Here is a 27,883-nt window from a genome sequence, read left to right on the forward strand (position 1 = left end):
AGGCCTTCCGTGCTCGGTGGGCACCGCGGGGTCTGGGGTGTTTTGTTGACCCCTTTAATCACATCTTAGTTTGATGTTTGTAAGGTTCCTTTACAGTTTTTCCTTGATTTTACAGCTGACCTGACTTAGGGGCTGTGCTTGTTTTCTCCCTTGTTCTTTTTGCTCATTTAGTTTATTGTTTTGACTCAAAAGAGTTACACCTCCTTAGACACCCGGTGCGGAAGGGGGTCGGGAAGGAGGAGGACCTCCTCGTGAACCTGCTCCTGGGCTTAGCCAGGTTGGCCATTAACAAGTCCAGGCAGCGGGCGATCGAGGGGCGAGTCCCGCCCGACTGTTTGTCCCTCTTCCGCGGCTACGTTCGCGGCCGGATGTCCCTGGAAAGGGAGCACGCGGTGTCTGCCGGCACCATCAAGGCCTTCCGTGCCTGGTGGGCACCGCGGGGACTGGGGTGTTTTGTTGACCCCTTTAATCACATCTTAGTTTGATGTTTGTAAGGTTCCTTTAAAGTTTTTCCTTGCTTTTACAGCTGACCTGACTTAGGGGCTGTGCTTGATTTCTCCCCTGTTATTGTTAATTTAGTTAATTGTTTTAACTCTACAAGAGATACACCTCCTTAGACCCTGCAGCGATACCTTTACGTCGAGCCTCCTCCGAGATGGTGTGCCCTGGCGACGTATTTCTTCCGCCAGGTGCACGGCCTGAATTACGACGTGCAGCTCCTGTTTGTAGATCAGAGGGGCCTCGGCTCCTTCCAGGTGTTGCCCGTCTTTTACCAGGACCTGATCAAAGTCTGGAACGTGGTCGCCACGCGACGCAGCTCTCCCCCGTCAGGAGTAGCGGCTATCGTCAGAGAGCCGCTGCTCAGGAATCCGCCCCTCCGTCCCTTTCAGTGGCTGGCGGAGAGGAGGGCTGTGGCTGCCGGGGTGACCAGGGTCGGGGACGTGCTGGGTGGCGGAGGACTGGGCTGGATGCTCCCGCAGGAGTTGGCGCGTCGCGCGTCAGTGAGTGTCCAGGTCGCAGCCGATGCCATCCAAGACCTAAAAACGGTCGTGCTCGGACCCGAAGTCATTTTAGGTCTGGAGGTGGCTCAGGTGCGCGGTGATCTTCCGGCTGAACGTTCCCCTGTTCGGACGGAATTCCACATTGGCCCCAAGCCCCGAACCCTCCCTCGGGTGCCGGTGCCCCGCAATAATATGAGCCGCCTCGGGGACATGCCCTCCGTGCCATTTGGCGCGGCGCGGAGGGGTTTTCTGTACGGACTGCTGCTGCACACCTTCCATTTTCTCGCCCTGGTCCGCCGCCCGGACACGCCCTGGCGTGCCTTGTTGCCGTCCGGCGGCGGAGGCCCCCGATGGGAGGCCCTCTACGGAGGTGTTCTCCCTCTTTCTATCGGGGACCTGGGTTGGAGGGTGTTGCATGCAGCAGTCCCCTATAATCGTAAAATGTGTAGGTTCACGGACTCCCGAGACACTTGCCCTTTTTGCGGTCTTGTGGAGTCCGTGGGCCACGTGTATATAGGGTGTCTTAGGCTGCACTCCCTTTTTAGTTATTTAAAAAATCTTTTGTTACTGTTTTGGTTGCACTTCAGTCCCACGCTCCTGATCTACGGGCACCCGGTGCGGAAGGGGGTCGGGAAGGAGGAGGACCTCCTCGTGAACCTGCTCCTGGGCCTGGCCAAGTTGGCCATCAACAGGTCCAGGCAGCGGGCGATCGACGGGGGAGTCCCGCCCGATTGTTTGTCCCTCTTCCGCGGCTACGTTCGCGGCCGGATGTCCCTGGAAAGGGAGCACGCGGTGTCTGCCGGCACCATCGAGGCCTTCCGTGCTCGGTGGGCACCGCGGGGTCTGGGGTGTTTTGTTGACCCCTTTAATCACATCTTAGTTTGATGTTTGTAAGGTTCCTTTAAAGTTTTTCCCTTGATTTTACAGCTGACCTGACTTAGGGGCTGTGCTTGTTTTCTCCCTTGTTCCTTTTTGCTCATTTAGTTTATTGTTTTGACTCAAAAGAGTTACACCTCCTTAGACACCCGGTGCGGAAGGGGGTCGGGAAGGAGGAGGACCTCCTCGTGAACCTGCTCCTGGGCTTAGCCAGGTTGGCCATTAACAAGTCCAGGCAGCGGGCGATCGAGGGGCGAGTCCCGCCCGACTGTTTGTCCCTCTTCCGCGGCTACGTTCGCGGCCGGATGTCCCTGGAAAGGGAGCACGCGGTGTCTGCCGGCACCATCAAGGCCTTCCGTGCCTGGTGGGCACCGCGGGGACTGGGGTGTTTTGTTGACCCCTTTAATCACATCTTAGTTTGATGTTTGTAAGGTTCCTTTAAAGTTTTTCCTTGATTTTACAGCTGACCTGACTTAGGGGCTGTGCTTGATTTCTCCCTTGTTTTTGTTAATTTAGTTTATTGTTTTGACTCTACAAGAGATACACCTCCTTAGACCCTGCAGCGTTACCTTTACGTCGAGCCTCCTCCGAGATGGTGTGCCCTGGCGACGTATTTCTTCCGCCAGGTGCACGGCCTGAATTATGACGTGCAGCTCCTGCTTATAGAGCAGAGGGGCCTCGGTGGCTCCTTCCAGGCGTTGCCCGTCTTTTACCAGGACCTGATCAAAGTCTGGAACGTGGTCGCCTCGCGACGCAGCTCTCCCCCATCAGGAGTAGCGGCTATCATCAGAGAGCCGCTGTTCAGGAATCCGCCCCTCCGTCCCTTTCAGTGGCTGGCGGAGAGGAGGGCTGTGGCTGCCGGGGTGACCAGGATCGGGGACGTGCTGGGTGGCGGAGGACTGGGCTGGATGCTCCCGCAGGAGTTGGCGCGCCGCGCTTCAGTGAGTGTCCAGGTCGCAGCCGATGCCATCCAAGACCTAAGAACGGTCGTGCTCGGACCCGAAGTCATTTTAGGTCTCGAGGTGGCCCAGGTACGCGGTGATCTTCTGGCTGAACGTTCCCCTGTTCGGACGGAATTCCACATTGGCCCCAAGCCCCGAACCCTCCCTTGGGTGCCGGTGCCCCGCAATAATATGAGCCGCCTCGGGGACATGCCCTCCGTGCCATTTGGCACGGCGCGGAGGGGTTTTCTGTACGGACTGCTGCTGCACACCTTCCATTTTCTCGCCCTGGTCGGCCGCCCGGACACGCCCTGGCGTGCCTTGTTGCCGTCCGGCGGCGGAGGCCCCCGATGGGAGGCCCTCTACGGAGGTGTTCTCCCTCTTTCTATCGGGGACCTGGGTTGGAGGGTGTTGCATGCAGCAGTCCCCTATAATCGTAAAATGTGTAGGTTCACGGACTCCCAAGACACCTGCTCTTTTTGCGGTCTTGTGGAGTCCGTGGACCACGTGTATATAGGGTGTTGTAGGTTGCACTCCCTTTTTAGTTATTTAAAAAACCTTTTGTTACTGTTTTGGTTGCACTTCAGTCTCATGCTCCTGATCTATGGACACCCGGTGCGGAAGGGGGTCGGGAAGGAGGAGGACTTCCTCGTGAACCTGCTCCGGGGCCTGGCCAGGTTGGCCATTAACAGGTCCAGGCAGCGGGCGATCGAGGGGAGAGTCCCGCCCGATTGTTTGTCCCTCTTCCGCGGCTACATTCGCGGCCGGGTGTCCCTGGAAAGGGAGCACGCGGTGTCTGCCGGCACCATCGAGGCCTTCCGTGCCCGGTGGGCACCGCGGGGACTGGGGTGTTTTGTTGACCCCTTTAATCACATCTTGGTTTGATGTCAGTAAGTTTCCTTTAAACTTTGTCCTTGGTTTTACAGGTGACCTGAATTAGGGGCTGTGCTTGATTTATCCCTTGTTATTGTTAATTTAGTTAATTGTTTTGACTCAAAGAGTTACACCTCCTTAACTTTCCTCACCCTACTGCTATGTTCTGGTGCTCCCTGGGCATCCTCCGGAGGGCCAAGGCCTGGAGCACTCTGGCCCGATTTTGGGGTCCTGCTGTGCAGCAGTGGCACCCTCCTCAGCCTGTGGAGCTGCAGCTGCTGATCTCACAGGAAGAGGAGAGTCGGATGGGCCAGACTCCTGGAGTCACCTGGGTGGATGGACTCAGGGGACACACTTGCTGATTCTTCTCCCTGGCTGACTCCTTGATGAGAAGGGGTAGCTGGAGGAAGATCGGACTGCCCCGCACCCCTATCGCGTACACACTGTTGGAGGCCAACTATGGCGTCGGCGACGGAGTTGAGCCCTTGCAGCAGTGCAGGAGCAACATCCTGCACCATGGTGGCCGCCACCCTACCAGTGTTGACCCCGGTGCTTTGGATGCTGGTGCTATCACCTTAGCCTGAAGGTGGACAGACTCCTCCATTGTGCCTTACAAACTGAGGAGTGCAGTGGACATCCCTTCCTGACGTTCCGGAACTTGTCTTTGAAGCTCTAGCAACTGTGACATGACTGAGTCCAGAGGCTCGACATCTGACTCAGGCTTAGCTACTTTCTGGCCTCCAGCAGTCCTTTGAGTCCCCACGGCTGCTTTGTATCAGAGTGCGATGTGCTCACCAGATTGTGATCCCAAGGCTACTCTAAGGTTAGGTCCCACCGCGGTGTGTATCTCTGTGCTGGTGGACCGTGTGGGTGAGTTCTGTGATGCGTCTTCAGGGAGGGTTTCAGCAGATTCCTCTTGGGCTTTGATTAGAAGCCCTGGGTCACGGAATCTCTCAGATGTGCCTTAATAGCAACGAGAGATAATTAGTGCATGGCAGTGGCCTGTGAAACAGGACACCTCACTCACAACATGGTTGTCTGATGGATGTTGCACTGCTGGATCTTCATTTGGTAGAGCACCGCCAACCTCACCGTCAGCACAGGAATGGTCCAGATCCTCACTGGCCACCTGGATGGTCAGACGATAAGTATGCCTGTCATGTGTGGGTGGTGAATGGTCCCATAGATGGGATGAGGACAATGAAGGTGTGTGAGAGAGAGAGTGAATGGTGATGTCCCTTGAACTGGCAGTGAGTGAGGGCCCTGTGAATCTGTGATGGGTTTGTGAGTTGAGAGTGATGAGAAGAGTGACTTACCCTGGCAGAATGGAGGAGGTCATTCATCCTCTTGAGGCACTGGATGGTTGTCCTCTTTTGCAGGGTGTTGGCGCTGACCACCGCTACCACCACCTCCCAAGCCAGATTAGTGATGTTTCTGCCCATCCTGTGGCCAGAGCAGGTGGTAGAGAACATCACGGCGAGCCTCCACTGTGTCCAAAAGGTGCTTGAGGGACGTGTCATTGAACCTGGGGACTACAGTCTTCTTGCCTATTGGGGCCATGTCTTCCGTGAAGCAGTCATGGGCTGGAAGCACTGGGAGGTGTGCACACAGCTGGATTTTAAATATAGCGCCAGGTGTGAGGAAGCAGCGAGGTGATGGCCTGGCAGATGAATGAGAGCCCGCTCACCATCGAAACGGCGTATTTCCCAGGAATGCATAATTAATGCGGCGGGTTTGGGATGGCACGGCGTGAAAAGCCACCATTGTGGCCGGCGAGTGAAACATAATTTTACCTACCTGCTACCACACTTTGGACAGAATCACCCGTTTTGTACTATGAGTTAGATGAAGGGACCGAAGTCATGGTAGCTAAATTTGCAGATGACACAAAGGCAGGTGGGAAAGTATGTTGTGAAGAAGGCATAAGGGGCAGAAATTTTCGCTCGGCAGGTGGGTGTGCGCCCGACAACTCGAGCGTTAAATGGCGCATGTTGACATTGACCGAACATGCCGACGTCAGTGCACAGTCATGTGATAGTTCATTTGGTGGGCACGTGCCGGAGCTGGCAGCATGTCCGCCAACAATTAAAAAGCCTGTTAAGGCCATTAAGTAATTACTTAATTTAATTTAATTTTGCGCTGCCCATCCAACCTAACGATTGGCGGGCAGGTGAAGAGGCCAAGCGGCCTTTGCATTTTTTGGGAAACCTCTTCCAAGGCAGGATGAGGTTTCCAAAAGCAAACAAAAATAAAATAAAAACTTTAAACGTTCATTAATAACATGTCCCTGCTCGCGTGACAGTGTTACATGAGGGGACATGTTTCATTACATTTTTAGTTTTTTTTTTCTATCTCTTCATCTCTCTGAGGCAGCTCTGTGCCACAGGGAGATTATGCAGCACTCACTCGCGTGCATGCGTGAAGTTCATGCTTGGCCCGCTCGCACTGACCCCTCCCCACCCTGGCACAGGCAGCGCTTTGTGCTGCTGCTTGCGTTTCACGCTGGGCGGACCTTAATTGGGCTAACGGCGTGAAATCGCAGTCTGGTGTTGATCACGGGTGGCGGTGGCTTCCCGCCTGCCCCCGCCGAGCCCGCCTGCCAAAGGCAAAATTCTACCCAAAGAGTTTGCAGACGCATATAGATGAGTGAGTGGGCAAAAATCTGGCAAATGGAGTATAATGTGGGAAAATATGAAGTTGTTCACTTTGGCAAGGAGAATAAAAAAGCAGAGTTTTACTTAAATGGAGAACGGCTGCAGAATTCCAAGGTGCTGAGGGATCTAGGTGTTCTCATGCATGAGTCACAAAAAGTTACTATGCAGATACAGCAAGTAATTAAAAAGGCTAATGGAATGCTATCCTTTATTACGAAAGGAGCTGAACATGGAAATAAGGATGTTATGCTTCAGTTGTACAGGGCATTGGTGAGACCACATCTCAAATCCTGTGTTCTTGTTAGTTAGGGAAGGATGTAAATGCGTTGGAGGCAGTTCAGAGGAGGCTTACTAGATTGATACCAGGAATGAGCGGGTTGTCTTGTGAGAATAGCTTGTTTCCACTGGAGTTTAGGAGATTGAAGGGTGACTTGATTGACGTATATATGATCCTGAACAATCTTGACAAGTTCAACGTGGAAAGGATGTTTCCTCTTGTGGGTGAGTCCAGATCTAGGGGGCACTGTTTTAAAATTAGGGGTTGCCCTTATAGGACAGGGATGAGGGGAATTTTCCTGTCAGAGGGTTGTGTGACTTTTGGATTCTCTGTCTCAGAAGGCGGTGTAGGCAGGTCACTGAATATTTTTAAGGCAGAGGTAGGTGGATTTTTGTTAGGCAAGGGAATCAAAGATTATCGGGGATAGATGGGAATGAAGAACTCGAAACACAAACAGATCAGCCATGATCTTATTGAATGGCAGAGCAGGCTCAAGGGGCCAAATGGCGTATTCCTGCTCCTATTTCATATGTTCGTAAGATGTCACTAATCCAGATCACTGCAATATGTCTGTGACTCAGTCAATAAATCCTTTTTTAAGTATGTTATTCCACATTAAGAAACATTGCAAAGAATTGTGATATCTTTGCACTAAAATAAGGCTACTTTATTCACATTTAGAGAATACTGTGCTGCAAATTCTAAATTTGCGAGATAGCGGTAAAAATCATTAATCAGAAATATTAAAACTTTATTAAATATGTATGTGATAAATTATATATCCTTTATGTGTATAGTTAAATAATTAATTGCATCTACCTGAACCAGTTTGAGATTCCAGGGTGGGTGGTTGACTAATCCTGCTATTTCCACCTGATTAGCTACAGCGGCCTGCAGTTCTGTGTAGGTGCTGCTATCCAACTGGATACCAGGGAACAGATCACTGATCAGGCTTAGGAAAAGGGGTTCATCTTCATCCACCTATTAAGTAAATGCAAATCAATTATAAATTGTCTATTCTTATGCTGCAAAACATTAGAATCTAGAAATTCTGGTGGCCCAATCAGGACTGCAGCAGGATAGGAATTCCATCTGCCAGCTTTCTGAACTCATTTGAATTATCAGAGGATTGTAGGCTGTGCAAGTCCACTCCAAAGTCCCAGAGTTGCACTGCAGGATGGACTAAAAACCAAGCTGGAAAATGGAGTTGAAATAAAAGGAGCTGTGATTAGAATGAAGATCAGTTGTGGAATGGGATGGAATGGGTGGCTATCTGGTAGAGCAACTATATAAATAATGATGGCAGGCAGAAATAAGTAAATGTCCGATTTTCTCAAAATGGACATTTATGTCCTACTGACAGAATTTCTGAAAGAGAATAGTTTTTGAGGTCAAGAACAAGAAACAATCTAGTCATGGTTTTCATGTTATGGAGAGAAATAACTATTGCAGTGAATGCCACTTCTACCATCTCTTGAACTCCTGTTTTAGTGTAGGAAGATGGTCAATGAACTAACCACAATTACATGCTCCCATGACTTCCTTGCAGTCTTTCTGTGTTGCAATCTTTCAAACATTACTCTTAGAGTGCCCTGTCTCATTCTCTAACCACTACCCTACATCCAACTCTGTTTCACCTGCTATCCACATATGCAACTACCTTTGCAGTGTGGTATGCATGAACATGCCTGTCCAATTACAATGCCTTACTTTCCCCCCTGTTATGCTCATCTGTGTTGAAATTCTAAATTCATGTTTTCTCTTTTCTCTTCTCTCAAAAGTAGGTGACTTGTAACACCTGGAACTATTATGCAACAGGAACCTTTTGCTCTTGATTTGGCATGAACACTAGAAATCTTCAGGCAGCACATCACAAAATGCTGCTGAGAAGTAGAAGGGCCAGGAGCAGCTGCAAATTTTCTGGGATATCTACATAGTCAATGGAAACTGCCTATTAATGGCAGTTTTTTTTTAGTCATTCATGGAATGAGAGGGTTGCTGGCTATATGCCAGCCTTTATTGTCCATCCCTAATTACCCTTGAGAAGGTGGTGGTAAGCTGCCTTCTTGAACCGCTGCAGTCCATGTGGTATAGGTACACGCACAGGGCTGTTAAGAAGGGAGTTCCAGGATTTTGACCAGGCGACATTGAAGGAACGCCGATATATTTCCAAGTCAGGATGATGAGTGACTTGGTTGTGGTGTTCCCATCTGTTTGCTGCACTTGTCAGCCCAAGCCTGGATATTGTCTAGGTCTTGCTGCATTTGAACATGGACTGCTTCAGTATCTGAGGAAGTCACAAACGGTGCTGAACATTGCACAATCCTCAGCAAACATCCCCACTTCTGACCTTATGTTGGAAGGAAGGTCATTGATGAAACAGCTGAAGATGGTTGGGCCTCGGACACTACCCTGAGGAACTCCTGGAGTGATGTCCTGGAGCTGAGATAATTGACCTCCAACAACCACAGCCATATTCCTTTGTGCTAGGTATGACTCCAACCAGTGCAGAGTTGTCCCCCTGATTCCCATTGATCCCATTTTTGCTAGGGTGCCTTGATGCCACACTTGGTCAAATGCTGCCTTGATGCCAAGGGCAGTCACTCTCACTTCGCCTCTGGAGTTCAGCTCTTTTGTCGAGACTAGTCTGACGAAGAGGTTCAGAGGTGTGTTGAGGGGCTTGAACAGTGGTGTTAATTGGTAATGCATACTTATGTACAAAATATAGCTCAAATTATGAGCTAACTCTATGCTTACTTCTACACAGGTCCCTGCATTCTATTAGACTGACTCAGGTCCCTTGGCATGAGATGCTTTACATCATACTGTGGGTGGTACTGTGCTCCAATCCCATATTAACCCTTGCTATGCCAAATACCCTTATACTACAAGCGGTACCTGGACACGTCATTCCAAGGTGTAGTCACACCCTTAGGTCAAGTAGAGCTTTAGCATTGATCAGGGACATGTGGGTGTGACTGCGAATGAGGTAGGTATGGGGATCTAGGATGTAGTGATGGAGGAACCTCGGCCATTGACTTTCACCAGTAGGTATGCGTAATTGCTACCTGCCTGCATGAGAACAAGAGCTGCAGCTGCAAACTGACCAAAGTACTATTGTGTAGGAAGCCATTCAAGTGGAGGAGTGAAAAGGAATGTGGTAATGATAAGGCACAGTATAGTTAGGGGGATAGATACTAGTCCCTGCAGCTGCAACTGGTGTTCAGAAGGTTGTTTTTTTTTTAAAAATTCATTTACGGGATGTGGGCATCGGTGGCTAGGCCAGCATTTATTGCCCACAGTAGGTACACCCACAGTGCTATTAGGGAGGGAGTTCCACGGTTTTGACCCAGTGCCAGTGAAGGAACAGCAATATATTTCCAAGTTAGGATGGTGAGTGACTTGGAGAGGAACTTCCAGGTGGTGGTGTTCCCATCTATCTGCTGCCCTTGTCCTTCTAGATGGTAGTGGTCGTGGGTTTGGAAGGTGCTGTCTAAAGAGCCTTGATGAATTCTTGTAGTGTATCTTGCAGATGGTACACATTGCTGCTAATTGTCCTGGACAGTGTCAAGCTTCTTGACTGTTGTGGGAGCTGCACTCATCCAGGCAAGTGGGGAGTATTCCATCACACTCCTGGCTTGTGCCTTGTAGATGGTGGACAGACTTTGGGGAGTCAGAAGGTGAGTTACTCATTGCAGGATTCCTAGCCTCTGACATGTTCTTGTAGCCACAGTGTTTATATGACTAGTTCAGTTCAGTTTCTGGTCAATGGTAACCCCCAGGACGTTGATAGTGGGGTATTCAGGGATGGTAATGCCATTGAGCATAAAGGGGCGATGATTGGATTCCCTCTTGTTGGAGATGGTCATTGCCTGACATTTGTGTGGCGTGAATGTTGCTTGCCACTTGTCAGCCCAAGCCTGGGTGTTGTCCAGGTCTTGCTGCATTTGGACATGGACTGCTTCAGTATCTGAGGAGTCGTGAATGGTGCTGAACATTGTGCAATCATCAGCGGACATCCCCACTTCTGACCTTATGGAAGGAAGGTCATTGATGAAGCAGCTAAAGATGGTTGGGCCGAAGACACTACCCTGAGGAACTCCTGCAGTGATGTCCTGGAGCTGAGATAACTGACCTTTAACAACCACAACCATCTTCCTTTTGTGGCTCCAACCAGTGGAGAGTTTTCCCCTGATTCCCATTGACTCCAGATTTGCTAGGGCTCCTTGATGCCACACTCGGCCAAATGCTGCCTTGATGTCAAGGGCAATCACTCTCACCTCAGCTCAGGAGTTCAGCTCTTTTGTCCATGTTTGAACCAAGGCTGTAATGAGGTCAGGAGCTGAGTGGCCCTGGCGGAACCCAAACTGGGCGTCAGTAAGCAGGTTATTGCTAAGCAAGTGCCACTTGATAGCACTGTTGATGACCCCTTCCATTACTTTACTGATGATGGAGAGTGGACTGATGGGGTGGTAATTGGCTGGTTTGGAATATGGTTGTGGTTGTTGGAGGTCAGTCATCTCAGCTCCAGGACATCACTGCAGGAGTTCCTCAGCACAGTGTCCTTGGCCCAACCATCTCCAGCTACTTAATCAACGACTTTCCTTCCAACATAAGGTCAGAAGTGGGGATATTCGCTGGTGATTGCACAATGTTCAGCACCATTCACGACTCCTCAGATACTGAAACAATCTATGTCTAAATGCAGCAAGACCTGGACAATACCCAGGTTTGGGCTGACAAGTAACATTTGCGCCACACAAGTATCAGGCAATGACCATTTGCAACAAGAGAGTGCCTAACCATTGCCCCTTGACGTTCAATGCATTACCATCATTGAATCCCCCCACTATCAACATCCTTGGGGTTACTATTAACCATAAACTGAACAGGACTAGCCATATAAATACTGTGGCTACAAGAACCTGTCAGAGGCTAGGAATTCTGCGATGAGTAACTCCCCTCCTGACTCCCCAAAACCCTATCACTATCTACAAGGCACAAGCCAGGAGTGTGATGGTATTCTCTCCACTTGCCTGGATGAGTGCAGCTCCCATAACACTGAAGAAACTTGGCACCGTCCAGGACAAAGCAGCCCACTTGATTGGCACATCCACAAACATTCACTCCCTCTACCACCGACATACAGTAGCAGCAGTGTGTACCATCTACAAGTTGCACTGCATGAATTCACCAAAGCTCCTTAGATAGCACCTTGCAAACCCACGACCACTATCACCTAGAAGGACAAGGGCAGAAGATGGATGGGAACACCACCACCTGGAAGTGACTCACTATCCTGACTTGGAAATATATCACCATGCCTTCACTGTCACTGGGTCAAAATCCTGGAACTCCCTCCCTAACAGCACTGTGGGTGCAACTACACCACATGGACTGCACAGTTCAAGAAGACAGCTCCCCACCACCTTCTCAAGGGCAACAAGAGATGGGCAATAAATGCTGGACCAGCTAATGAAGCCCACATCCCAAAAAAAAACATACTGAGAGAATAATTAGCAATGCATGTGGGATATTGAGCTTCGTAAGTAGAGGTATCGAGTACAAAAGCAGGTAATTTATGGTGAATCTTGATAAAAATCTAGGCCACAACTAGAGTGTGGGTCCAGTCTGGTCACCACGTTTTGAAAGGATGTGAGGTCCCTGAGTGGGCGTGGAGGAGATTTACCAACATGGTTCCAGGGATGAGAGGTATTAACTGAAAGAAACTGGGGTTATCTCCTTGGCATAAAGGAGGTTGAGGGGAGATTTGGGCAAGAGATGTCGGGGAGATGTGAGGAAAAACTTTGTTTATGCAGCGAGTGTTGCTGACCTTGAACCTGCTGTCTACAAGGGTGATGGAAGTGGAAACGATGGATGATTTCAAAAGGAAATTGGATGAGCACTTGAGGGAAATAAAGGTTCAGGGCTACTGGGACAGAGCAGGGGAATGGGAACAGGAACATATGACTTAGGAGCAGGAGTAGGCCATTTGCCCCTCAAGCCTGCTTCACCATTTGATAAGATCATGGCTTATCTGGTTGTGTTCTCAACTCCAACTTCCTGTCTGCTCCCGCATAACCCTTGACTTCCTTGCCTATAAACAATCTATCTAACTCGGCCTTGAATAAATTCAATGATCCAGCCTCCACTGCTTTCTGGGAATGAGAATTCTGCAGACTAACAACCCTCTGAGAGAAAAAGATTCTCTCATCTCCATCTTAAAAGGGAGATTTCTTATTCTTAAACTGCATCCCCTGGTTCTAGTCTCTCCCACATGAGGAAACATCCATCCAGTATCCACCCTATCAAGTCCCCTCCGGCTTATATGTTTCAATAAGATCACCTCTTACTCTTCTGAACCCCAATGGGTATAGGCCCAAACTGTTCAACTTTTCTTCATAAAATAAGCCCTTCATCCCAGGAATGAGTCGAGTGAACTTTCTCTGAACTGCTTCTCACACAGTTATGTTCTTTTTCAAATAAGGACACCAAAACTGTACAGAATTACAAATGTGGTCTCACGAAGATCCACTAAAACTTCCCTACTTTCATATTCCATTCCCTTCGCAATAAACGCAAATATTCCATTTGTCTTCCTAATCACTTCTTGTCCCTGCATAATAACTTTTTGTGATTCATGTAGTAGGGGATACCCAGATCCTTCTGTAGTACCAAATTCTGCAATCTCTCTCCATTTAAATATTATACTGCTTTCCTATTCATAGAATCAAAGAAAGTTTACGGCACTGAAAGAGGCCACTTAGCCCATCATGTCTGCACTGGCTGAAAAATGAGCCATCCAGCCTAATCCCACTTTCCAGCATTTGGTCCGTAGCTCTGCATATTACGGAAATTGAGGTGCACATCCAGACACCTTTTAAATGAGTTGAGGGTTGCTGCTTCTACTGCCTTCTCAGGCAGTAAGTTCCAGACCCCAACAACCCACTGGGTGAAAAAGATTTTCTTCTTCACCCCTCTAATCTTTCTACCAATCACTTTAAATCTATCCCCCAAATCACTGACCTCTCTGCTAAAGTAAGTAGGCTCCTTCCATCCACTCTATCCAGGCCCCTTACAATCTCAATCAAATTTCGCCTCAGCCTCCTCTTTTCCAAGGAGAACAACCCTAGTCTATCCGATCTCTCCTCATGGCTATTCTTCCTGCCAAGGTGGACAAGTTCACATTTTTGCACATTGTCCTCCATCTGCCACATTCTAATTAGCCTGCTATAACATCCTTAATACTCAATTCTAACACTTAACCTTATGACCGATGTTAGGATAACTGGCTTATAGTTTCCTGCATTCTGCCTCCCTCCTTTTTTGAATAAAGGTGTTACATTTGCTATTTTCCAATCTGCTGGGTCTCTTCCAGAATCTAAAGAAATTTGGGAGATTATAACTAATGCATCTACTATTTCTCAGCCACTTCTTTTAAGACCCTAGGATGCAGGCCATCAGATCCTGGGATTTGTCAGCCTTTAGGTCTAATAATTTGCCCAGTACCATTTCCCTGGTGGTGGTGATTGTTTTAAGTTCAGCCCTCCCTTTCACCTTATGATTTTCAAGTATCTTTGGGAAGTTTTTCTAAATCTCCTACAGTGAAGACAGATACAAAATACCTGTTTAATGCTTCCACCATTTCCTTTTATTTCTATTCTTAATTCCCTAGGCTTACTCTCTAGAGGACCAACACTAGCTTTAGTTACTCTTTTCCTTTTTTAAATACCTGTAGAAGCTCTTACTATATATATTTTGAGCTAGCTTTCTCTCATACTCTAATGTCTGCCTCTTTTTTAAAGTCTGTCTTTGCTGGCTCTTAAATTCAGTCCAGTCGTCTGACTTACCACTAACCTTTGCAGAATTGTATAATGTATCTTTCAATTTGATACTGTCCTTAAAAAGAGCCTTTCTTTCTCACTCAGGATCTTTGCTGAGAGTTATTAAACATCTTAAAAGTTTGCCACTGCATCTCTACTGTTCTACCTGATAATCCAGTTTCAGAGTTCGCTTTAGCCAACTCTGTCTCCATATCCGTGTAATTACCTTTACTTGGGTTTAAAACACTAGACCTTGATCCACATTTCTCACCTTCAAACAATGTGAAATTCTAACATATTTTGATCGCTGTCACCTAGAGGCTCTTTTAATATGAGGTTATTGATTAATTCTGTCTCATTGCATATTACCAGCTCTAGAATAGCCTGCACCTTGGTTGGCTCTGGAACAAACTACTCCAAGAAATTATCCTGAGTACATTCTATTAACTCATTTTCCAGACTACCTTTGCCAATCTGATTCTTCCAATCTATATGAAGACTAAAGTCACCCATGATTACCACAGTACCTTTCTTACACATCCTATTAATTTCTTCCTGTGCAGTCTGTCCTACATTGTGACTATTGTTAGGGGGCTTATGGACTACTCCCTCAAGTGACCTCTTACCTTCCCTGTTTCTTATCTCTTGGGAATGGGACTGACTGGATTTCTTGACAGAGGACCAGCATGACTTGATGAGTTGAATGAACTCCTTCTGTGCCATGATGACTTTATGATATATAGGGTAGAATTTTCACCCCCACATGGAGGCTAGTACGGAGGCAGGCAGGCATGAAAATTAACACCACTGGCTGTTGTACTGGTTTCCCATCACCATTCTAACTGCTAGGAATTTTGCTTAGAGCGGGGAAAGTTGGGTTCTGGCAACCCATTTGATTCAAATCATTGCCAAATTGCTCTTATTAACACGCTTGTTGTCATCTCATCAAAGGCCAGTTTGGAATTTTTATGAGTCTGCATGGGTTACATTATGGATCAGTAACAGTCCAAGTGGAATACTGTGGGGAGTCAGTCATGGCTGAGCCATTCATTGGTGTGAGCCCATTAAAGAGTGCACAGCTGAGATCCGCGTCCAGTCATTCACAGAAAGGCACCATTGTGTGAGCAGAGTTAGTGGAGCAAGTGATCTATGCGTGCATGGGCAGTGGAGGAGGTCGAGATCTTCCAGGGATCATAGTTCCATAAGTGATGGGTGCGGGGGAGAGGGGGGGTCCAGTAAGTTTTGAGTGTAGCTGACCACAGCAAGACAACAGATGGCCATGGGTTTAAGATTCATGGAATTAGGGTCCAGTAGTGACCCTGAACATATCGTCAGTATCAAATGTACAACCGAAGAAGATAGGACCTGGATATGCGAAGAATCAGTGCTGCAGTAGAGTGCACCTAATTAGGCAGATTGGAGCTGAGATTTTTGCCCTCATTGCCACATCATAACAAATCCAAGGGATGCATACTTGAACGAAATAGTGGACAACTGGTTTAGCCATTCACTGCCCGATCTGGCTGGACCACATAAAGCAATATTGGGTCATCCTGGAATGCAAAGACAACCTTCTTTTATAACAGCAAAATACTGTGGATGCTGGAAATCTGAAATAAAACCTTAAAATGTTGGAAAAACTCAACAGGTCTGGCAGCAACTAGAGAGAGAAACAGAGTTAACGTTTCAGATCCAATATGATCAGAGAGAAGTCATATTGGGTTCGAAACGTTAACTCTGTTTCTCTCTCCACAGATGCTGCCAGGCCTTCTGAGATCTTCCAGCTATTTTCTGTTTTTACATCAGCTTCTTTTCTTTGTTGCAAACTGTCTTCTTAGATCCCTCTTCTCTTTCTCTTCCACCCTCACCTCCAGCAATGTGTGAGGAGCGAATGGATGTTGTAAGTAAAATTGAGATCTTTCTGTCAGCTACCTCTGCTGCTTCTATGCCTTCCACTAGCCCACCAGGCCATACTTAATGGGCAGAACTTTTCCCTTGTCAGGCGGGCATGGCGGAGGCTTTGGGAAGCCAACCACTGCCTGTGACTGGGGCCGGACCGAGATGTCACGCAGGCAGGCCAATTGAGGCCCGCCCAGCGTGAAACGCAAGTGGCAGCACTCAGAGCTGCCTGTGCAGTCAGGGGAGGAGGGCGAGTGGGGCAAGCGGGGAACTTAATGCACGCGCACGAGCGAGCGCTTGAAAATGTCCCTGAGGCACAGAGCTGTCTCAGGGAGATGAAGAGTTTTCAAAATTACAAATAAAGATTCTAAAAATGACAGAGTCACATGAGGGGACATGTTATAAATAAAATTTAAAAGATTTTATTTTTATTTGATGTTAGAAACCTCATCCCGCCCGTGGATGCATAGGCTGGTTAGCAAAAAATTTACGTTAATCATCTTTTTAATGGCCTGAAGAGGCCTTTTAATTGTCGGTGGGCATGCTGCCAATTCCCGTGCGCACCCTCTGACCGAAATATTGCACGTCATTTTACGCTCAAGCGGTCGGGCACGCGCCCGCCCACCGAGGTAAAAATTCTGCCCAATCTAAAGTTTCCCCATCTCCTTGCCCTGAACTGACATTTTTTATCTAGTTTCTCTACTATTTCATCTTGTGCTCGTCTTGTCCAAGACCCATTTCCCACTCCCTTGATTATTCTCACTAAATTGCAGACCACCTAATTTCCCCTCCTGGTCTCCATGTTAGCCAATATTGTTTACGGTTCTGTCTCTTCAGGTGTTGTCCCTACTTCCTTTAAATCTACCATTTTCTACCATTTTCAACCATCTGCTCAAAAAAAAAACCATTGCACCACCATCCTTGCAAACTACCACACCATCTCCAATTCCTTTTCCTCTCCAAAGTCCTTGAGTGTATTGTCACCTCAAAAATCTGTGCCCATATTTCCCAGGACTCCATGTCTGAATCCCTGCAATCAGAATTCAACCCACAGTACCAGAGCTATTCCAATGAAAATCACAAATGAGATCTCATAGGACTGTGACAAAGGTATACCATTGAGCCTCACCCTTCTCAACCTATCCACAGCCTTTGACATGATTGATCACACAATCCTTCTCCAACGCTTCTTCATTGTCATCCAGCTGGGTTGGTGTGCTCTTGCCTGGGCTCATTCTTATCTGCTAATTATAGCCAGGGTATCAATTAGAATGGATTCTCTCTCTGCTCCCACATCGTTTGTTCGTTTTCCGCCAATGATGAATCTATGACCCCCTCCCATCTCTCAGCTACAGGCTGCCCTTTGGAAACATCATCTGAAAATACAGCATGGTTTGACATCTAGTTCTACATCACTATTGCTTCTCTCTTCATTAGGATGGAAAGTGAAGTAATCTGATCAGAAACTAGGGTCCTAAATCTAAACAAAGGGAACTACAAAGTCCCGAGGCATGAGTTGGCTAAGATACATTGGGGAAATTCATTATGCTTGTCTCCAGGGAGCAGGCATGGAGGGAGAAGCACTGGAGCGGTGACCTCGGGGCACAGGGTAACTGAAGCCAAAACTGAAGAAGTGACATCGCAGGAAAGCTGTGACCTGATTGGTTGGTAGGAAATCTGCACCAAATTTGAAAAAAAACCACTGCAAAGCTAATGAATAAATTAATTATCTAAGTCGAGATGGCTGGGCAGGTGATGTGCTGTAGCTGTATGATGTGGGAGCTGGCAGATCCCATTGCGAGCCGCAGTGACCACATCTGCAGCAAGTGTTGGTTGCTGGAGGAACTCAGGCTCAGAATTGATGAGCTGGAGTCCGAGCTCCGGACGCTGCGGCACATCCGGGAGCGGGAGAGTTACCTAGACGCTTTGTTTCAGGAGGCGGTCACCCGGTAGATTAAGTACCTCAAGTTCGGTCTGTGGTCAGGGTCAGCAGGGTGTGACAGCAAGTGAGGTAGGTAGAGGGATCCTGTGTTCAGGAGCAGAGGAGCTCTTGACCTTGTCCAACAGGCATGAGGTACTTGCTCCCTGTGTGGATGAGGAACAGGGCTGTAGGGAGGATGAGCCAGCTGACCACAGCACCGTGGCACAGGAGGCCATTCAAGAGGAGGGAGCAAAAAGACAAGTGGTAGTTGTAGGGGATTCTTTAATTAGGGAATTGATATCATCCTTTGTAAGCAGGATCGAGAGTCCCGCATGGTATGTTGCCTGCTCGGTGCCAGGGTGAGGGACATCTCTGACTGGCTTGAAAGGATATTGGAGAGGGAAGGGGAGGATCCAGTTGTTGTGGTCCATGTTGGGACAAATAACATAGGTAAGACTAGGAAAGAGGAACTTTTTGGGGATTATCAGGAACTTGGAACTAAATTAAAGAACAGGTCCTCAAGGGTTATTATCTCCGGATTACTACCCGAGCCACGTGCAAATTGTCATAGGGACGCGAGAATAAGGGAAGTAAACACGTGGCTAAAGGAAAGCGGGGTTCCATTTTGTGGGGCACTGGCATCAGTATTGGAACAGGAGGGATCTGTGCCATTGGGACGGTCTTCACCTGAACTGATCTGGGACCAATGTTCTAGTGAAAAGGGTAAATAGGGTGGTCAACAGGACTTTAAACTAGAAAGTGGGGGGGAAGGGAAGGGTAAAACTCCAAGAAGTATGACTAATGGGAAACAAAGCAGCAGGTTAGCGTGTGAGGGGGTGGATTCAACTTCATGGAAAATTATGAAAAAACTGAAAAGAAAGGAGAGCCCAGGAGAAGCTATTAAAGTCTTCAGAACACAAAATAGGACAGAGTGTTTGGAAAGGGCTAGGAATCTAACTTCAAGCACATCAGATAAAGGGACGATAATGAGAAAGGGGACGGGAAATACAGGACTGAAGGTGTTGTATCTGAATGCACACAGTATATGAAATAAGGTAAATGAGCTTGTGGTGCAGATTGAAATTGGCAGGTATGATGTGGTGGGCTTCACGGAGACATGGCTGCAAGGGGATCAGGAATGGGAGCTAAATATCCAAGGATATACATCCTATCAAAAAGATAGGCAGGTTGGCAGAGGGGGTGGGGTTGCTTTGTTAGTAAGAAATGAAATTAAATCGATAGCAAGAAATGACGTAGGGTCAGATGATGTAGAATCTGTGTGGGTAGAGTTGAGGAACCGTAAAGGTAAAAAACCATAATGGGAGTTATGTACAGACCTCCAAACAGTAGTCAGGATGTGGGGCATAAGATACACCAGGAGATGAGAAAGGCGTGTAAGAAAGGCAAGGTTACAGTGATCATGGGGGATTTCAATATGCAGGTAGACTGGGAAAATCAGGTTGGTAGTGGATCCCAAGAAAAGGAATTTGTGGAATGTCTACGAGATGGCTTTTTGGAGCAGCATGTGGTGGAGCCCACTAGAGAACAGGCAATCCTAGATTGAGTGATGTGTAATGAGGCAGATTTGATAAGGGAGCTTAAGGTGAAGGAACCCTAAGGAGGAAGTGACCATAATATGATAGAATTTACCCTGCTTTTTGAGAGGAAAAAGCTGGAATCAGATGTAACGGCATTACAGTTGCATAAAGGCATCTACAGAGGCATGAGGGAGGAGCTGGCCAGAATTGACTGGGAGATGAGCCTAGCAGGAAAGACAGTGGAATAGCAATGGCAGGAGTTTCTGGGAGTAATTGGGGAGACACAGGAAAAATTCATCCCTAGGAAGAAGAAGCATACTAAAGGGAGGACGAGGCAACCATGGCTGACAGGGGAAGTCAGGGACAGCATAAAAGCTAAAGAGAAAGCATACAATGCGGCGAAGAGCAGTGGGAAACCATGGGATTGGGAAGCCTACAAAGACCAACAGAGGACAACTAAAAAAGAAATAAGGAGGGAGAAGATTAAATATGAGGGTAAACTAGCCAGTAATATAAAAGAAGATTACAAGAGTTTTTTTTTAGATATATAAAGGGTAAGAGCGAGGCAAAAGTGGACATTGGGCCACTGGAAAATGACGCTGGAGAAGTAGTAGTTGGGAACAAAGAAATGGCGGAGGAACAGAATAGGTACTTTGCATCAGTCTTCACGGTGGAAGACACGAGTGGCATCCCCAAAGTTCAAGAGAGTCGGGGGGGAGGGAAGAGGTGAGTATGGTGGCCATTACCATGGGGATGGTGCTAGGAAAACTGAAAGGTCTGAAGGTGGATACATCACCTGGACCAGATGGATTACGCCCCAGAGTTCTGAAGGAGATAGCTGAAGAGATAGTGGAGGCGTTAGTGGTGATCTTTCAGGAATCACTGGAGTCAGGGAGGGTCCCAGAGGACTGGAAAATCGCTAATGTAACCCCCCTGTTTAAGAAGGGAGTGTGGCAAAAGACGGGAAATTACAGGCCGATTAACCTGACCTCAGTCGTTGGTAAGATTTTAGAGTCCATTATTAAGGATGAGATTTCAGAATACTTGGAAGTGCATGGTAAAATAGGGCAAAGTCAGCATGGTTTCATCAATGGGAGGTCATTCCTGACAAATCTGTTAGAATTCTTTGAGGAGATAACGAGTAGGTTAGACAAAGGAGAGCCAATGGATGTTATCTACTTGGACTTCCAGAAGGCCTTGACAAGGTGCCACACAGGAGGCTGCTCAGTAAGATAAGAGCCCATGGTGTTAGAGGCAAGATACTAGCATGGATAGAAGATTGGCTGTCTGGCAGGAGGCAGAGAGTGGGGATAAGGGGGTCCTTCTCATGATGGCGGCCGGTGACTAGTGGAGTTCCGCAGGGGTCAGTGTTGGGACCACAACTTTTCACTTTATACATTAATGATCTAGATGAAGTAACTGAGGGCATCCTGGCTAAGTTTGCAGATGATACAAAGATAGGTGGAGGGACAGGTAGTATTGAGGAGGTGGGAAGGCTGCAGAAGGATTTGGACAGGTTAGGAGAATGGGCAAAGAGGTGGCAGATGGAATACAACGTGGGCAAGTGTGAGGTCATGCACTTTGGTAGGAAGAATAGATGCATAGACTATTTTCTAAATGGGGAGAGAATTCAGAAATCTGGAGTGCAAAGGGACTTGGGAGTCCTAGCCCAGGATTCTCTTAAGGTTAACTTGCAGGTTGAGTCAATGGTTAGGAAGGCAAATGTAATGTTGGCATTTATTTCGAGAGGACTAGAATATAAAAGCAGGGATGTGCTGCTGAGGCTTTATAAGGCTCTGGTCAGACCACATTTGGAATATTGTGAGCAATTTTGGGCCCCGTATCTCAAGAAGGATGTTCTGGCCCTGGAGAGGGTCCAGAGGAGGTTCATGAGAACGATCCCAGGAATGAAAGGCTTAACATATGAGGAACGTTTGAGGACTCTGGGTCTATACTCGATGGAGTTTAGAAGGATGAGGGGGGATCTGATTGAAACCTACAGAATACTGAAAGGCCTGGATAGAGTGTGAAACCTACAGAATACTGAAAGGCCTGGATAGAGTGTATGTGGGGAAGATGTTTCCATTAGTAGGAGAGACTAGGACCCGAGGGCACAGCCTCAGAGTAAAGGGAAGACCTTTTAGAACAGAGATGAGGGGAAACTTCTTTAGCCAGAGAGTGGTGTATCTATAGAATTCATTGCCACAGAAGGCTGTGGAGGCCAGGTCATTGAGTGTATTTAAAACCGAGACAGATAGGTTCTTAATTGGTAAGGGGATCAAAGGTTACGGGGAGAAGGTGGGAGAATGGGGTTGAGAAACTTATCAGCCATGATTGAATGGCAGAGCAGACTCGATGGGCCAAATGGCCTAATTTCTGCTCCTATGTCTTATGGTCTTATGGTCTAAAGGCATGAGGGTGGTTAGGCAATGGCTCATATTTAAGGAATGAATATATGCAATGCAACAGTTATACATTCCTTTCCAGCACAAAAACGCAACAGGAAAAGCAGCCCAACGTTGGCTAACAAAAGAAATTAAGGATAGCATTAGATCCAACGAGGAGTCACATAAAGTTGCTAGAAAAAGTAGCAAGTCGTAGGAGCAGTTTAGAATTCAGCAAAGGGGGCAAAATTTTACCCTTGACGGGGGTGCTCGGCAAGGGCGGTCGGAGGTCGTCGTGAAGCTGACCGTCGCCTATGATTGGCAGCACACCACAATTTTATGCAGGCAGGCCAATTAAGGCCCACCCCACATGAGATGCGGCCTTTGAATGAGCTTGAAGGGGTGGGCGGGTGCTTAAAGTCCACCGCGTCCAATGGTAACCTGGCGACCGATTCAAATGCGTCCTCGGTAGCCCCTGGAAGGCTGCCACCAAAAGACATGGAAGTTGTGTACATGGATGCCTCAGCGGGTGGACACGGCAGGTCCACGGCAATCGGCCCCGTGTTTTTCGGATGAGTGCCTTGCTCCCCTCCTGGTGGAGGTTGCAGCCAGGAGAGAAACACTTGTCCCCAGGGACGCGAGGAGGAAGCCCCCACACCTCACCAAAAAGGCCTGGGAGGAGGTGGCATGTAGGGTCAGCAGCCACGACGTGGTGAGGCGCTCATGAGTCCAGTGCCGGAAGCGCTTTAATGGTCTCCTGTGATCAGGAAGTGTGAGCACTGTGTTGGCATGGGTCACTTTGCAGAACAGTTAAGAGCTGCCCCCCCTATGGACCTCAGAGGTGTTACAGTGTGACTGGAAAACGTCAATGAGGCAGGGTCTGGCCAAGGGGGTGAGCCCTTGCTGCTTGGGCTGAGGGCCTTGTGACTCCAGGGTCACGAATGTGCTGAGCCCTGCGAGATTTTCATCAGGTGGGATTGGTCAGGCTGCAATGACGCTGCAGGTAGAGAGTGGACTAATCAATGCTCCTCTATCCTTCCAGGAGAAAACATCCCATCACAATGCAGAGAGGTTGTGGACTGATGGAGGACCCTCCACACCTCCTCATCCTCAGTAGATACGAGCAGCAGGCCCTGGAACCAGAGAGGTGCCATGCATCTTGGCCAAGCAGCCACGGTGAGGTTGGGGTGCCAGAGGGAGGTAAGACTTCAGTGCACCAAGGTGAGAATGTGGCTTTTTGCAACCATTGCAGTGTAGCTGTATATTGATGTAAGCCTCGAACCTGGAATGCCCATTGATAATGGAAAGACGAGGGCACCATGATGCATATCTCTGTCTCATCAGGGTGCCAGACATGCACACTGACAGTCCAATGAGTTAAACTAATGACATGTCCTTCTTTTTAGGCTCGCCAGGAGCCCCTCGTTGTGAGGAGACTGAAGGCCCACTCCTGACCCCTGAGGATCAGCATGCTGAGCACTCACCAGCATCACACCTTCTCTGAAAAGCAGGCACTAGCGCAGATACCAGCACCCTGGTGGGCATAAGATCGCCATTTAGAATCTCGGTGCACATTGGTGAGAGCACTTCACACTCGCTTGAGGCACAGGCACAGGCAGGGAGTGCACAGGGTGCCGGCAGTTGGAAGACTGCTGGAGACCAGGACAATGCTCAGTTGATGGTTGATGATGGGCCTCTGGAGTCATTCCTGAGGCAGCAGCTGCTGGATGTCCAGCAGGGTGTGCGGGAGGATCTGGCAGAGATACATGAGGGAATGCATGCCATGGTGTCCGTTGTGGAGGAGCACATTTGGAGCATAAGCACTGTGTTGACCCTCATGGCTGAGCGCACTGCCTCCTCTATTGAGAGAGTGGCGACTGTCATGGAGAGGCTCCTCCAGGGACTCAATCAGGGGTCCCTGGGGATGCGTTCGGACCTGCAAGCCCTCACACCGGCAATGACCTTAGGTGGTCAGTGTCAGTGTGGGAGATGGATTGGGTATCAAGTATCCCAGCTAGGTGCCCGTCCATCAATGGTGAGCAGGGAGGCCCAGAGCAACCTGACATTGGCATTAGCGTGCTCCTCCTCAGACTTACTACTGGACTCATTATCTGTTGCCTGTACAGCTGCGTCAAGATCATCTTCTTCCACTGCAATCCCCCTTGTGCCAGTGCCAGATTGTGGAGAGTGCAGCATGCAACCACTGTCAGTGACACACGCTCTGGGGGCGGGGTCCAGGCATCAGAAGCGCATCTTGAGAAGACCGATGGTTCTCTCTACGACCGCCCTTGTGGAGGCCTGGCTCCTGTTGTACCGCTGTTCAGCCTCTGTTCTTGGGTGGCAGAGAGGCGTCATGAGCTACCTTTTGAGCGGATAGCCCTTGTCACCCAGCAGCCATTCATCCAGCTGTGGTGGAGCACTGAAGAGCCTCGGGATCTGGGGGTGTCTCAGGATGTAAGCATCATGGGAGCTGCCAGGGTACCTTGCACAGACTTGCAGAACCTGCATCCTGTGGTCACACACTATCTGCACGTTCATGGAGTGGAATCCCTTGCTGTTGACGAAGGCACCCGGCTGACCCGCAGGCGCCTTGATGGCCTCGTGTGTAGTCAATTGCACGCTGGATAAGCGGGAAGCCAGCAATCGCTGCAAAGCCTCTGGCTCGCTGTGCCTGGCTGGCCTTGTCCGTATGGTAATGAATGAAAGTCAATGCACACTTGAACAGAGATTCTGTCACCAGTTTGACGCAACTGTGGACGGCTGATTGGGAGACTCCACACAGATCTCCCACTGAGCCCTGGAAAGAGCCAGAGGCATAGAAGGTGAGGGCCACTGTGACCTTCAGCACCACTAGCATGGGGTGTCCACCCACACAGTCAGAGCTGATCTCAGGGCCGATCCTCTGACAGATGGAGATCACTGTCTGCCTTGAGAGATGGAGCCTCCTTTGGCAATGCACCTCAGACATATTGAGGTAGTTGCATCGCCGCCTGGCAGCAGGATAGACCCTGGCAGCAGGATAGTGGTGTCTTCTGCGGCCCGTTCTGCCTTGGCTTTCCTGTTGGCCCTGCGCATTTGTGCCTGCGCCTCTCCTCCCACAGGCCATTCCCCTGGAAGCTGAATAGGGGCACCTGGCCTCCTCTCCCTTCTGCTCCTCTGTTCCTCCTCAGAGGACGTGCCTCCAGCAGAGACCACAACCCCCATTACCAGGGTAAGGGATGGTTGTCTGATACCTGGAAGGCCCCACGCAGTATGAATCCTCCGGGAGCCTGGAAGACAACACTGAGTCCTGAACTGAAGCCTCTAAATGCTCTGAATGCAGCTCTGAAGCGAAATGAAGCTGTCCTGTTCACAGAAGCAAGCAGCAGCAAGTGACATCCAAAACTACTCTCTATTCGCTTTGTGAAGCCCACTGACCCCTCTTATCCCGCCCGTGGATAAGGTTTTGCAAATTGTGGCCTGCCCACCTGATGTTTTGCCCGTGCGACAGCCTGAAAATCACATGGGCTACGTAAACTCGGAGACAATTGGTGTCTCAAGGGCCTTAACTGGCCACTTAATTAATGGCGGGCGTGCCTCAGTCTTCATCACAAGCCCACACAAAATATTGCAAGAGTGCGCATTGACGTAGGGATGCTTGTCCGATGTCAAGGTGCTTTATTTCATGCACAGGAGTGTCGGGTGTGCATCCGCACACCAAAGGTAAAATTCTGTCCCAAGAGATTGATTAAGAGGGGAAAAATAGATTATGAGAGTAAACTTGCAAGGAACATAAAAGCAGACTGTAAAAGCTTTTATAAGTATGTAAAAAGAAAAAGATTAGTGAAGACAAATGTAAGTCCCTTACAGTCCAAAATGGAGAATTAATAACAGAGAATAAGGAAATTAAAAAGCAATTAAACAACTACTTCAATTCTGTCTTCATGGAGGAAGGCACAATAAACTTCCCAGACATGCTGGGAACCAAGGGTCTATTGAGAAGGAGGAATTGAAGGAAGTTAGTATTACTAAAACAATGGTGCTGGGGAAATTAATGGGACTGAAAATTGATAAATCCCCTGGGATAATCTACATCCCAGGGTACTAAAGGAGGTGGCCATGGAAATAGTGGATGCGTTGGTTATCATCTTCCAAAATTCTGTAGATTCTGGAACAGTCCCGGCAGATTGGAGGGTGGCAAGTGTAACCCAACTATTTAAAAAAGGAGGGAGGGAGAAAACGGAATTACAGACAGATTAGCCTAACGTCAGTAGTGGGGAAAATGCTTGAGTCTATTAAGGATGTGGTAAAGGACACTTAGAAAATATCAAAGGGATTAGACAAAGTCAACATGGGTCTATGTAAGGGAAATCATGTTTGACAAACCTAGTGGCGTTTTTGAGGACATAATTAGCAGAATAGATAAGGAGGGGACCAGTAGATGTGGTGTATTTGGATTTTCAGAAAGCTTTTGAGAAAGTCCTACATAAGAGGTTAGTGTGCAAAATTAAAGCACATTGTTTGTTTTAAAATTAATTCAAGGGATGTAGCTTCACTGGCTAGGCCAGCATTTATTGCCCATCTCTAATTGCCCTTGAGAATGTGGTGGTGAGTTGCCTTCTTGAACTGCTGCAGTCCATGTGGTGTAGGTACACTCAGTGTTGATAGGGAGGGAGTTCTAGGATTTTGACTCAGTGACAGTGAAGGAACGGCAATATATTTCCAAGTCAGGATGGTGAGTGGCTTGGAGGGAAAACTCCAGGTGGTGGTGTTCCCATGTATCTGCTGCCCTTGTCCTTCTAGGTGGTAGTGTCGTGGGTTTGGAAGATGCTGTCTCAGGAGCTTTGGTGAGTTTTGGGGGTCATTTATTGGCATGGATTGAGAATTGGTTAGCAGACAGGAAACAGAGAAGAGGAATAAGTGGTTCCTTTTTGGAGTAGTGAGGTATCATAGGTATCAGTGCTTAGGCCCCACCTATTCACAACATCTATCAATGATTTAGATGAGGGAACCAAATGTAATATTTCCAAGTTTGCTGATGACATGAAACTTGGTGAGAATGTGAGTGATGAGGGGAATGTTAAGAGGCTTCAAAGTGATTTAGATATGTTGAGTAAGTGGGCAAATACATGGCAGACGCAGTGTAATATGGATAAATGTGAAGTTATGCACTTCAGTAGGAAAAACAGAATGGCAGAACATTATTTAAATGGCAATAGATTGGGAAATGTTGATGTACAGAGACCTGTTTACGAAACTATCATATTTTTCATAACAGTATTGTGGGATATTGTAAGGTAGGTTTAATTGAATTTGAGGCAGATGGACTGCAAGGTTGAAATTATCAGAAGAGTCAGGTGTAAAAAGTGCATTTGAAATGCTAATGAGTGAGCTAGAGTATAAGAGTCAGTAGATAAGGTGTGAATGAAATTTGCATTTTATAATAAGCGGGAAGTTGTTTGTTTTCAAAGGGGTGGTAGGATATTTAAAACTAACAAGATAAATAGGGCAAGGTTATTATGTTTATTTTTCCAAAAAGGAAAAAGGCTATATTGACAACATGAAAGATTTTTATATTATGGGAAAAGTAAATTTCCAAAGATATGTAGAACACATTAAGGAAAGAGAAACATATATAAAGAAGGATGGAAGGCTATGTCAGAGTGACCATGTAAAATCATTAAAGGTACACCATGGAAAACAGATTTGAGAAAAGC

The 27,883-nt window shown here is 47.9% G+C and overlaps 1 protein-coding gene across 1 annotated transcript in view; it reads right to left on the reverse strand.

The window, feature by feature from the left end:
- Window positions 1–27,883, reverse strand: part of LOC144681151 (dynein axonemal heavy chain 8-like) — a 1,659,468-nt gene that overhangs the window by 291,595 nt on the left and 1,339,990 nt on the right. Inside the window, exon 48 of the mRNA XM_078542878.1 lies at window positions 7,442–7,603. Within this exon, the coding sequence (XP_078399004.1) occupies window positions 7,442–7,603 (162 nt within the window). The remainder of the gene's footprint in view (window positions 1–7,441; window positions 7,604–27,883) is intronic.

Source organism: Cetorhinus maximus, chromosome 5 (assembly GCF_964194155.1).
Source record: "Cetorhinus maximus chromosome 5, sCetMax3.hap1.1, whole genome shotgun sequence".
In the NCBI taxonomy this organism is placed as follows: domain Eukaryota; kingdom Metazoa; phylum Chordata; class Chondrichthyes; order Lamniformes; family Cetorhinidae; genus Cetorhinus; species Cetorhinus maximus.